General features: G+C 42.4%; 1 protein-coding gene across 4 annotated transcripts in view; it reads right to left on the bottom strand.

The window, feature by feature from the left end:
- LOC126260928 (ubiquitin carboxyl-terminal hydrolase 47-like) overlaps positions 1–14,270 on the bottom strand; it is a 155,854-nt gene that overhangs the window by 105,954 nt on the left and 35,630 nt on the right. For all 4 annotated transcript variants that reach the window (XM_049958425.1, XM_049958427.1, XM_049958429.1 and 1 more), the window contains one exon: positions 3,585–3,778. In XM_049958425.1, coding sequence (XP_049814382.1) covers positions 3,585–3,778 — 194 coding nt within the window. The remainder of the gene's footprint in view (positions 1–3,584; positions 3,779–14,270) is intronic.

Below are 14,270 nucleotides of genomic sequence, written 5' to 3' on the forward strand. Positions count from 1 at the left end.
CTGTTTTATCCCTTAGCACCCTTTTGTGTTGCATTCAACTGGTCACTAAATATATCTGCTTCTCCCATTGAAACTTAACGATACAACGAAGTAAACAGGACAGAGCATATGAGAAATGTGGAGAAAAACAGAAGAGACAGTCAGGGCAAACATACTTGACAGCAATTTACTATATCTCAAATCACTGGCTCCGGCATTTTCTATGATGGGCACACTTTCCAGGCCAGTTTTTTTTTTTTTTTTTTTTGCCTGGCCTGTAGTAAAAAGTCAGGTGGCAGAATATTAATAAAAAGAGTGAGAAAAATGCTGTTTTATTACAACTCTGAGCTTAAATTTGTAAAATGAGTCCACAGTAGTGGAACTGGTAAAGGGCTTATTAAATACACTCCTGGAAATTGAAATAAGAACACCGTGAATTCATTGTCCCAGGAAGGGGAAACTTTATTGACACATTCCTGGGGTCAGATACATCACATGATCACACTGACAGAACCACAGGCACATATACACAGGCAACAGAGCATGCACAATGTCGGCACTAGTACAGTGTATATCCACCTTTCGCAGCAATGCAGGCTGCTATTCTCCCATGGAGACGATCGTAGAGATGCTGGATGTAGTCCTGTGGAACGGCTTGCCATGCCATTTCCACCTGGCGCCTCAGTTGGACCAGCGTTCGTGCTGGACGTGCAGACCGCGTGAGACGACGCTTCATCCAGTCCCAAACATGCTCCATGGGGGACAGATCCGGAGATCTTGCTGGCCAGGGTAGTTGACTTACACCTTCTAGAGCACGTTGGGTGGCACGGGATACATGCGGACGTGCATTGTCCTGTTGGAACAGCAAGTTCCCTTGCCGGTCTAGGAATGGTAGAACGATGGGTTCGATGACGGTTTGGATGTACCGTGCACTATTCAGTGTCCCCTCGACGATCACCAGTGGTGTACGGCCAGTGTAGGAGATCGCTCCCCACACCATGATGCCGGGTGTTGGCCCTGTGTGCCTCGGTCGTATGCAGTCCTGATTGTGGCGCTCACCTGCACGGTGCCAAACACGCATACGACCATCATTGGCACCAAGGCAGAAGCGACTCTCATCGCTGAAGACGACACGTCTCCATTCGTCCCTCCATTCACGCCTGTCGCGACACCACTGGAGGCGGGCTGCACGATGTTGGGGCGTGAGCGGAAGACGGCCTAACGGTGTGCGGGACCGTAGCCCAGCTTCATGGAGACGGTTGCGAATGGTCCTCGCCGATACCCCAGGAGCAACAGTGTCCCTAATTTGCTGGGAAGTGGCGGTGCGGTCCCCTACGGCACTGCGTAGGATCCTACCGTCTTGGCGTGCATCCGTGTGTCGCTGAGGTCCGGTCCCAGGTCGACGGGCACGTGCACCTTCCGCCGACCACTGGCGACAACATCGATGTACTGTGGAGACCTCACACCCCACGTGTTGAGCAATTCGGCGGTACATCCACCCGGCCTCCCGCATGCCCACTATACGCCCTCGCTCAAAGTCCGTCAACTGCACATACGGTTCACGTCCACGCTGTCGCGGCATGCTACCAGTGTTAAAGACTGCGATGGAGCTCCGTATGCCATGGCAAACTGGCTGACACTGACGGCGGCGGTGCACAAATGCTGCGCAGCTAGCGCCATTCGACGGCCAACACCGCGGTTCCTGGTGTGTCTGCTGTGCCGTGTGTGCGATCATTGCTTGTACAGCCCTCTCGCAGTGTCCGGAGCAAGTATGGTGGGTCTGACACACCGGTGTCAATGTGTTCTTTTTTCCATTTCCAGGAGTGTATTAATCACTATCATGCCACAGAAATGCTACATGTGATAAACACTGACACCTCATTGTGAATCATCATACATAGCATTGTAAACGTGGAAAATATGGTACAATGTGGCACACATGAGTTTCTCTGGTATTAGCAGCTCCATAAGAGAGACCATTACACGCTGGATAGGGTTGGGTTGTTTGGGGGAACGGACCAAACAGCGAGGTCATCGGTATCATCGGATTAGGGAAGGGCGGGGAAGGAAGTCGGCCATGCCCTTTCAAAGGAACCATCCCGGCATTTGCCTGGAGCGATTTAGGGAAATCACGGAAAACCTAAATCAGGATGGCCGGACGCAGGATTGAACCGTCACCGTCGTCCTTCCAAATGCGAGTCCAGTGTGCTAATCACTGTGCCACCTCGCTCGGTACACGCTGGATAATTGGCATCATTTACGAAATATAAATATTAGAAAATAGTCTTAAACAGCAGGACAGAATTACTTTGCATAACTGATATAACTTACTGGGCCAGAACACAGGAGAAAAACAGAAGAGACAGTCAGGGTACAGACATTAAGTGTCTGCTTGTTTATGGCATCGTATCTGCTCTAACACATAAGTATTTCTGAATTCCACTAACGCATATTTTACTATACATTTATCTTACATTTTTAGTGTAAGACTAAATGCTTTCAAACAAGATTTTTCAAGCAAATACAGGTGTTCAGGGATGAGCTGCGTTTCACACAAGTGAAACTGAGAAGAGATGAGCTAGAATGCATTAAGAAACGTTTTATAGGCTTTATTTGAAGAAAATTCTAAATGCAGCAAAAACTCAGATATATGCTGTAGTTCATTACAGACATGCTGCTATATAACAAATATCATTAGGAGCCCCTTTTCAATTACTGCGGGACTCAATTTTCAATGAAGACTTTCAGTTAAACTTTAGATATGTTCAAATGGGAATTATTCCTTTCTTCCTGAAGCACAGGGAATACCTCAAGTTAATCTCTGATGTTTGATGAGGCTTGTCCTGGGGCTTTGAGCCATGCAGTCCCTCAAATTCATCTACTTTTCTTCAAATCATGATGTAATGACCTTGAACAACTACTTTTTTCTTTTTCTCTGTCTTATCCCTTATCTACACAGGGTCTGCATGATGATCTGGATTTCACAATGTTGGTGCCAGAGAATGGCCGGATGCCCTTCCTGTTATCAGCTCTTTCCCCCTCCTGGGACAGAATTTGTGAACACAAATTGTCTACATATATTATCTAAAGTGAAAGTGCGGGAGCATTTTAGAAGTGCTTGCAAATCATGGAGCTATGGTGGGTAGCAGACCAGAATTCACCTAGTTAAATCTCGGAAATCACCTAAAAATCACATCCCGGGTGGTTGGCACAGTAGTCATCGCCCTCCACCCACTGTTCACAATCTTGCAATGTGGACAGCAAATGTACAATGCTCTCCACAAGATTCATTACAGAAGCAAATATATCCATTTATAGTAGTTTCACTCGCAAATATGACTGTAAACCTGAGATTTTATCCAGCATGTAGATAACAAATAGAACATGACAGAGTAAGTTAGGTCTCACAAAACATAGCTTTGACTGCACAATTTATAAACAAGCCATACAGCATTAACATGTCATCACACCTTCACAGAAAAAAAGATGAAATAGACAAATTAAAAAACAAAATACAAAATTCTTGTATTCACAAATACGAATGAATGGGGATACAAACATTTTAAAACACAATTACAAAGTTCTGTGTATGCCATCTTACTTACTTGTCATTCAGTTTTATTCTGTGCAAGGTAGTGTAGTCAAAATCAAAGCGTTTTAAATGCAGTGTAAGTAAGTATGGAAATTTTGAAAACTTTAATCCTTTATGAGCATCACATTTTTTATCGCATTTTTCACAGAAGTACTGGTTGTTGCCATCCAGGGTTTCATGTTGGACGAAAGCTCGCAGTGCTTCTTCCTAGAATGAAAGTTGTTATAAGGTGTAAAATTTAAAAGAAGTAACATTGGTTCATTGAAAAAACACAACATAAAATTTCCTCCCACTCTATTACAAACACACAAAGGAGAAGGCCAAGAGGTGGAGGGAAGAGGGAGAGGGAGAGAGGCCAAGAGGTGTAAAAAAGGTTGGGGAGAGGGGAGGGAAAGGAGGCTGGAGGGGGGAAAAGAGAGAGAGAGAGAGAGAGAGAGAGAGAGAGAGCGGGGCGGGGGGGGGGGGGTAGCACATACTTTTAATTTTAGGGTCAAGTTGACAAGTTGAGGACGTAGTATAGGTCATGAATTCCCATCACATATGAGTAAATCATTACCTTCAGATCTGTCTTGAATAAAGTCATTTTTGCCCAATACGTAGGCTTAATGCAGCCATGTACTGCCACCATTTCCAATCTACATTACCCACACACAATTCAGTACATCAACAACTTGGGAAAACACACAATTCACACAAACTGTTGGTGCCACTAAACTGCTGCACAAAATCTATTACATGCAAAGAAGTGGCACTGCAATTGGCCTGTGTCCTCTATACATTAATGGCAACTTGATCTCTGTGTCTAATGGATGCTTATACACAATCATCCCAGTACAATATGTAGTAATTTCATTGTAAATAAAAATATCCAGGCCACCTGCCACAGTACTACCAGCTCAATAAATTTAAAAGTAGGCTACAAGGACATCTCAGTCACAATTTTCTGAGAAAAAAACACTGGTTTAAATGGACACAGCCATAAATACACTACCACAAAGTACTTATCTTGTGAGCAAATACCTTCAACAGCAAACAGCAATTCATTAACTGGTGAGCCCAGTTCAATCTTTCTCCCTAAATCCCTAGCAACACATTCTTCTCTACCCACCCTAATAAGTAGATAGCCTGGAAATATGAAATAAGTATCTGAAATTAATTTTTACTACTTCCTGAAGTATTGTTCTGTTGTAAATTAAAGATCTCACATTCCACTCTCACAGTGATAGCCATGTTTTATTGGTAGGAGCAAATCTGTTGGCAGGAATGGTCTTAAATGTTATTAAACAAGTTGCTGAACATCTTGCGCACCTGTGTGTCCTCCCACCCACTTTTGTTCACTTGAAGTTTCTTGTTATTAACTTGGCTAATTGTTCAATGTTACTTTCTTCACTTTATGTTATAGGGTGAGGGTCATCTGTGATTGCAGTCCCACTTATCAAGGTATAGGAGGTGGACAAAAATATGGAAACACCATGAACACATTACCATGCCTATTAAGGTATAGGAAAACCATTGGGATTCAGAGCAGCTTCCAATCATCTCAAAACGGATAAATGCAGCTACAGTATGGTTTTCGAGGGAATCTTACACACTTGTTCCTGTGAAACAGTGTCAAGTTCAGGTAACTATGATGGCAGTGGGTAGCAATCGCACACCCTTCTCTTCAAAGTAAACTACAAAAGCTCTATAATACTGAGATCTGGTGACTGTGGTGGCAGGGGAGATGTGACAATTCGTCCTCATGCTCACAAAACCAGCCCTTGACAACGCCAGCTATGTGGACAGGAGCTCTTTGACAAATCTCACCACTGAGTAACAAACATTTTACTGTGGAATGGACCTAATCAGCCAAAATTATCACAATCCTTGGCAGTAACGCATCTTGCAGAGTGGCCATGATGTCACGGAATACCAACATATGGCTGTCCACATCATCATTGAACGCCGTCATGTATCGCTCTTGGGATGTAAATTAGACCTTAAATTGGAAACAGTTTGAACCAAGACTTATCCAACCTGCTGACGTTCCTATGTTGCTCATTTTCTAGGATTCATGGCTTTGGCACCACGTTTTCATGTTATGGGCATTTGAAACCACTGATGAGTGGTTTTAGAATTCCAGCTTACCACAGAATTCCATGCTTCTGGAGCTCCCTTCACACTGTTCTGGTGCTGACAGAGTCCACGAATGTGACATTTGGTTCTGAAATGACTTTTCAGCTGTCATCATCTCATTTTTCATCATAATACTCTTCACTGACTATATCTGTCACTATCACTCAACACACACTTTTGTCCACATTGAAACTAAGCACTTTCCCTGAAAATGGCATAAATTTTTGATACTGTGCCTCTTGAAACACTGATTACTTCAAGCTACCTTGGTTATGGAAGCACTCATCATACAAGCACCAACAATTTGCCCACGTTCAAAATTACTTAGTTCCGACAATGCACTCATGACTACACTGAACACTGTTCTGACCATGGCAGACACTTGCAACATACTGAAGACATTTCAACAGATGCCTTCTATTATCAAAAACAACAGCGGAACCTGTACGATTGGCTAGGATCTGCATTTATGTTCATGAATTAATTTCTCATGGTATTCCCATATTTCTGTCCAACCCCTATATTTAGGCTCTTATTTTATCCAAGTTGAAACATATTCTTCATCTAAAACTGAGCTTTCTGGTTTGACTTTGTAGCACGTCATGTTCTGGACTTTGGATGTAGTTCACTATATTTGACACCCAACTTAAAAGTTGTTATTCTGCGATTTTCCCTTTGAGCTACACAAACCAGCACACTTTCAATAGTGCTTGAGTTTTTCATGGCTGAGAAACCACAATAGGCAGTTTAACCTTAACACAAGTGGTGGAAAAAATGCCTGTACAGGTTCATCAATATTTTTCCTTCAACCTAATGCTGCTACTGTACACACAGCAAAATGCAAACAATGTTATATTTAAAGAGCCACAGTTTATAAAAAATTTAATGTTAATGGACATTGCATTTGTTCAGAAACTGTCATTACATTTCAGTCAGGAGACACACAAGCTTCACCAAAGTTACGGCACAGAAATGTGCAATTACTGCACTATTGAAACAACACTTCACGGAACCAAAGAAACTTGTGTCCAACTGGATTAACATCACCACATCTACAGTTGCCAAGCAATGGACTTTCTCGAAAAACCACTAACGAAGTCACTATAGCATGCTTCTGGCTTTTATACAGAGCAATATAGACAGCACAGCACCCTAGTTTACAATTTTTTGTCTGAGCACCCTGCAGCCATTGCAAATGCACAGCAGCCAGTAAAGAAAGGAGGAGACCAACTGGAACACCTAGAGGGTAAAATTGGATCAGTCACAAACAGGCAGTGTAGACCTAATGCTGACTTCTCTACTGAATTCATCTACAGAGCTAATAGGAACAAGATATCCAAGAAATTCTATGAAAAATAATTCAAAGAGTGTGAACATCAAAATTCGTTGCAAGTAATTTCGATGCCCATCACATTACCTGGGGCTCCTCTCAGACCAACAAACTGGGAGATAGAATTATGTGATTAATAGATGAAGGAACTTTTTGCTACTGAATTGTAGAACATATATCAGTCAATCAAGCCAACTGCATTCAAAAATAAACATAATCATAGCTATCAGCCTGGCTTAAAAGCTGCTGTGGGTAGTGTTAAACAATTCAATAGGGGCTGACCATTTGCCTATGCTACAGAAATCTTAGAATAACATACAACCTATCCTAAATATTAACTGATTCTAAGAATGATACATTGTAGGTTTCCCAGCTGTTGTGTAGCCAAAAATAGATCTTGGCACACAATGATCCGCAACACTCAATGAGACTGCCATAATCATCGAAATTGCCATGGAGAAAGTAGCGGCATAACAGAAAGTGACACATAGGAAATCAACAATCCTGTGTGTGGTGGGATAAGAAATCTCAGGAAGAAATTACAAAGCAAAAAGAAGCCCACAGGAGTTATAATGCACACACTACATGGAAAATTGATCATCACTATAAACATCTGATTACAAAATCAAAATAAATATTGAGAAAGGAAGGAAAACAAAAGCTTGGAGAATTTCTGCTCAAAATTAAGAAAGCATGCAGTGATGAAATGTAGTGAAAAATCAGAGTTCCACAATAAACAAGTGAACCAAAAACCTACTCTGACGAACTTATATAAACTAATTACCCAACTGGTACCCCAGAAGCTTGTGCAGAGTCAAGGAATATTTTAGGAAATTGGTTTAAGAAATTTATTTCAAAGGCCCAGTGGAATCTTTACAGGTTTTCTCCCAGAGTAATTCACGCCGTGCCTACGTGACAAGTCGCTTGCCTTTCAAAACCGAGGCGGTTCTGTCCAGTTAAAGCTGCTGACAGGAGACGCCCTGAAACCTCTGCTGAAACTGCTAGCGAATTCACGCCATTGATTTTAGCCAATAGCGTGTGCAGGATACTGATCATGTGTGGACGCCGGAGCGTCCTGCGGAGCAGAATGCTCTTGCTTCTCTCTCTTGTAATCCAGACCTCGAACAGAACAGACATCTTCGGAACAGACATCTTCGGAACAGACATCTTCGGAACAGACATCTTCGGAACAGACATCTTCGGAACAGACATCTTCGGAACAGACATCTTCGGAACAGACATCTTCGGAACAGACATCTTCGGAACAGACATCTTCGGAACAGACATCTTCGGAACAGACATCTTCGGAACAGACATCTTCGGAACAGACATCTTCGGAACAGACATCTTCGGAACAGACATCTTCGGAACAGACATCTTCGGAACAGACATCTTCGGAACAGACATCTTCGGAACAGACATCTTCGGAACAGACATCTTCGGAACAGACATCTTCGGAACAGACATCTTCGGAACAGACATCTTCGGAACAGACATCTTCGGAACAGACATCTTCGGAACAGACATCTTCGGAACAGACATCTTCGCGACCGGCCACCACTGTAAGTTAACATGAACCACTTCCCCTTCCTTTGCTCATTTTAATTAATTATTCGACCTCCTAGACTGGCCTAAACCTGCTAACTTCCGACCCTAGGCGCGCCCTTTGTACTCCGTATATTAAAATATATCCTGTTCATTGTACTTAATTTCCTGTTTTGTCATTTAACGGCAGCCCTGGATGCCCACTATCAAATCCTGACCGCTTGACCTCCTGCACACTGTCGCCACGAGGCATATTTAACAGCCTTCTTCCCCCTTCCCTGCCAAGCTATACATTAACATCTGTTGCAGAAGTCCCTCGTAAACTTCCCCTAACTTTACATTTGGTGTCAAAAGTGGCACGTTAGCTTCCGTATAACTTTACAGGAAAATTACACTCACGAGTTAATGCAACCTGTGCTTGTTATCGGTAGAGGAGTCTTTCTTGAAAGGAAACAGTGTCGAGATCAGACAACATAAATTACAGTATGTTACAATATCTGTCTTTATCAGGGAAAAAAAGACAGTTTTAACATTCTTTAAGTATGGAGCCACTGGATAAAACTACTAAAGGCTATGAGGACAGTGTTTATCCAAGAAACTCAACAAATTAAATCAGTCGAACTTCCCTCTCACCCTAGAGTAGTCAGTTGTTTTGGGCATGATATGCACACAGGTGGAACTTCACTTCACCAAACATCTACTATCCAATGACTTTTCAGCAGTAATAACTAATGAAAGGCAAAAATACACAGATATCATGAATGCTTGTGATAATTTATCTATGACCATTGTTAAATTAATTACACAGGAATTCCCAAACAACTTATCCTATCTCAATGACAGTGATCCAAGAATAATACACAAACTACAGACTGAGGAATTCCAACACTGGATTGCCTCAGGAGCCCGTATTGTACACATGTTGATCAATAAGGGTGACAAGTGCCTGATAACAGTTATCTTCAACAAATTGGAAATGATTTCTGTACATATAGTGAGAAACACAATTTAAATTTGTGCACAGCAGTGTTAGGTCAGACCAAGAAAAACGTGAAGGCACGAGTGGACTAAAACAGCCAAGGAATTTCACTGTCCATGACAAATACATCTATACAGGGCGAACCATTCAAAACTTGCACTGCAAATATTGTGGAAATGGGAAGTGCTAGTGAATTGCGGTTTTCACAGACTGGATTGGTGATAGGGGCTCACATTGTTAGCCGATGAACAGATTGTAATAATACTTAGAAAGTGTACTTTTTGTGCCCACATGCACTTTTTTAAACGGAACAATGCCTACGACCATTAATGAACTAAAAGTAGGGTAAATTAGAATGTCAGTGGCGTTGGTTGCAAGCATCTAGTGCGGGTCATTTATGAGATACCATATTGTGCTAAGTTTCCATGACACTTGTTTGTGCCATTCAATCAGCATAGTTGCTATGTACGGTGTTGTTATGTTTGCTTACAGTGCACTGCAACTTGCTAGTCAGCCAGTGTGTGACAGTCCAAACAGTGGTGGGATTTACAAATGCAGGAAAATCTGACATGCTTGTGGTGTATGGAGAGTGTAGGAAGAATGCAGTTCATTCTTTTACAGTGTATGCAGCAAGACATACCAATACACGTCAACCATCTCAGTAGTTATTTATCAACGTCTTCAACCAGTTATGCGAAAGTGGTAGTGTAACACCTAGACAACTTAACAGAAGGAAACAAGTGATGACAGAAGAGGAGGAAATTATCTTTCTTGCTGTTGTTGCAGTTGATCCGCACATTAGTTCCCACACAATTGCACGAGAAAGGGGAATGTGTCAGGCAAGTGCCCTACGCGTTCTCCATCGACATGGGTTCTGTCCATGTCACATCTCTCTCCATCAAGTGCTGCATGAAAACAACTATGAGAATCATGTTTACTTCTATACATGGGCATTAAGACAGGGTGCTCCACATGTATCAAGTATCTTTTGTAGTGATGAAGTCACATTTACCAATCATGCCTCAGTAAACCACCGAAACATGCACTACTACTGGTCTGTTGACAATCCCCATTGGTTTCGTCAGGTGGAACATCAGCGTCCATCAAGTGTAAACGTGTGGTGTAGGATTAGTGAACCAGCCATAGGACCATTTTCATTAACGGAACACTGAACATGCACAAGTATCACAGTCTCCTAACAGACCATCTTCAATAGACACCAGAATACCTTCTCCTGCAGACTAGGAGGAACCTGTGATATCAATGTGATGGCTTCCCAGCCCCCAGTGCACAAAGTACTACACTATGTATTCATGAATTGTTTCCTAATTGTTGAATTGGGCACAGAGGACCTGTACCTTGGCTGGCTCATTCCCCGAATTTGACTTTTTCTGAGGGAAAAGCTGAAAGATGCTGCTGCAAGGGCATACCAACTACAGCCGACGATATGCAACGACGTACTATTGCAGTCTGCTCAGACATCTCCACTGAAATGTGGGAGGAGGAGGAGGGGGGAGGAGGGGGGAGGAGGGGGGAGGAGGGTGAGGAGGGGGGGAGGGGGAGGAGGGGGAGGGGGGAGGAGGGGGAGGAGGGGGGAGGAGGGGGGAGGAGGGGGGAGGAGGGGGAGGAGGGGGGAGGAGGAGGGGGAGGAGGGGGGAGGAGGAGGGGGAGGAGGGGGGAGGGGGGGAGGGGGGGAAGCACATCTATTGGAAGTCGCCACCGTGTTCCTATAATCACACCCCTGGCCTTGTGACATGGCGCATTATATTGTTTAAAAACACCACTGCCATTGGAAAACAGATTTTTCTGCAAATGGTGTATGATAGTCCTCGCAGTCATGGTACCTTGCACAAGCTCAACTGGACCCATTGATACATAAGTGAATGTTCCCCAGAGCATAATGGAATTACCAACAGCTTGTCCCCAGCCCACAGTACAGGTGTCAAGGAGCTGTTCCCCTGGAAGACTAAGGATTCACACCCTCTCATCACCACAATGAAAAAGGTATCTGGATTCATCAAACCATGCAATGCTCCGCCACTGGGCTAACGTCCAGTGCCGATGGTCACTTGCCCATTTCGGTCATAGTTGCCAACATTGTGGTGTTAACAATGGCACATGCATGGGACGACAGCTGCGGAGGCCCGTTGTTAGGAGCGTTGTTCTCTGCCCAGCATTAAATACTGATGTTAGTTTCGTCACATGTCCTGTTTTACTTGTATGCCCAGCCTACGACGTCCAACATCTGTCATGAGGGGTGGCCATCCAACCCCTGGCATCTGGATATGGTTTCACTTTGGCTTCGCCACGTATTTAAGACTCACAATAGCACTCCTCAAACATCCGACAAGTTGTGTAGTTTCCAAAATGCTTGTGCCAAGCCTCTGGGCCATCACAATCTGCCCTCAAGTCTGATTCAGATAGATCACAAGCCTTCACCATTCTACAGATGGACAGCATGCTAACTAATACTACACGCACCATGCGAGTGTCCGATTAGCAGTCATTTCTCGCCAGATGATGCTGCTACTGCCTGGATGGGTTTATACCAACAGGTCGGCAGTCATAATGTTCTGGCTGATCAGTATAGTTTTCATTACCCATAATAACAACCTCTCATTGTCCACAAATGCATTTTCACCACAATATTTTTTAATCATGGAAGCAACTCCAAGTGCTTCTAGCTGCACTTGAACTTTATGACACAGTTAACAATGGTTCACGCATGAAAGATTGGAACAGTTTGTAAGTGCGACATTCTGTATGCAGATCATCATAATACCGTAAAGAAATTCCTCAACAGCTTTCCACAGCACCTTCTTTTTCAGCAGTCAGTTTTTTAATGTCTTACACTAAATAAAAGACTTGACACTGTGCTCTTTAGGAGAAAAAAAAATCCTTTCATTAAAAAAAATAGCTGCCACATCCTCAAGCCATCCTCACACAGGACATAGAAGCTGATGTGGACATGGAGCTGTATGAATTTTGTGATGTTAATTCTTCTTATTTCACACTGAGGAAGCACTGCCCCATAATATGAACCAAGTTCTGCATCATTTTGGCAACATACAATAAGACATTTAACAAAGAAGAGGCACAAATGCTCTCTACATAACAAGCAGAATTTGGGAGAGGCCACAACTGGATTTCGTTTTCAGATGGTGGGCTATCACTTGCATCTATGAATATACCTTTTCGAAGCATCAGCATGTGGCAAATTTCTTGAAAATGTGTCATTACCGGTAAATTTGTTGTAAGACAATGAGCGAAGTCATAGTACTGGTTTTATAATTTTCGTACTTGGCTGTTTCCATATAGTAACTCTGGTTTTGTGAAAGTACATTTCAAGGAAACAGAATATTAAAGAATTATTTTAAAAATAACTTTTCATTCTCGAGCTACTTGTTGAACTCTATATCAATTAATGACTTATCAGCAGTTAAAGCCTTGAGGATATTGTAGTATGAAAGATACTGTCCTTTGATACCCAAGTTCAATGTAGTGCAGTGGATAAAGGAGCAGGTGTATGAAGTAACTATGAAGCTGGTTTTGTGTCTCACTACTTCCAAAAAGAATTTTTATTCACCTTCGCATTTTCTTGAAGATTCTGAGACCTCTTTACTACCTTATTGTATGAAAGAGGCTACTGTAAATTTGTTTTGCACTATCTGTAATGAACTTTTATAAGCTGATCTCTTTACTGACTGGACATGGAACATTTCTTTTTGTCTTTTGGAACATTCTTGGATACTGGAGTTTCTATCTAATGTAGGAACTTCCATTTACGTAAGCAAACTGTGTGATTTGTGAGGTGATACAGACAAGAATTGCTACTGGAGAGCACAGCAGTCACAAATCACATTAAGGAACAGGTCCCATGTGACATAAGTGCAGTGTCTTATGTGGTTAGTTTTAGTGTATGTGTAGACATAAGCTGCCTCGTCCTGTGTGAGGACAGCTTTAGCATGAACTAGAGATATTAATATTTATTTTACTTTTATGTCGAATGTATCTGATGCCATTCACTGCTTGACACTTATTCCACTGTATGTGGTGAAATGCCAAATTTTTATTGCCCACCACTACAAAATCCAAGAAAAGAACTCCTTTCCCTATCATAAGGCTGCACTCGCTAGATTTTGGAATCAATCCAGGCATTTTAAACTCACTTTTTCCCCATTCTTTTAAACCATGACTGAGGTCATAGAGCCAACTGAGAAATTAGCTGTGCCACCTGTTGGATGAAGAAAAAGGCATTCTTCCACTTTTATAAAGACTTGGAATTGAAAGGAAAAGCATTACCAAAGCCACAGAAAGAAGAAGCATATTTGCTGTATCAACAACTTGACAACTTTAATTAAGGTCTTCAAGTATCTTGCATCAACAGCATATCCTCATTATTGTTGGCCTGATGACATTACAAATTTGATGCTTCTTTTGCTTCCTAATAATGTGGACTGCCCTGCAAAAGTCTTCACAGAGCGCACATGACATGCATAAAGTTGCAAGTTTTGACCAATTACAGATACATTGATCCCTTGGTATTCTACAGAACATTTTGATGATAGATGAATAGCTTCTTGTTTTCTTCTTTGGTGGAGAAGATGCTTCTTACAACTTCCTATTTTGAGGAAGGAAAGAGAGAGGAGGGGATGTGTCCATAAAGTTGCATTTGCTGTTGGCTAAATTAGCAACACAGTCTACTCCTGGAGTGGAAAAATGCCCCTGCC

Source organism: Schistocerca nitens, chromosome 5 (genome assembly GCF_023898315.1).
Source record: "Schistocerca nitens isolate TAMUIC-IGC-003100 chromosome 5, iqSchNite1.1, whole genome shotgun sequence".
NCBI lineage: Eukaryota > Metazoa > Arthropoda > Insecta > Orthoptera > Acrididae > Schistocerca > Schistocerca nitens.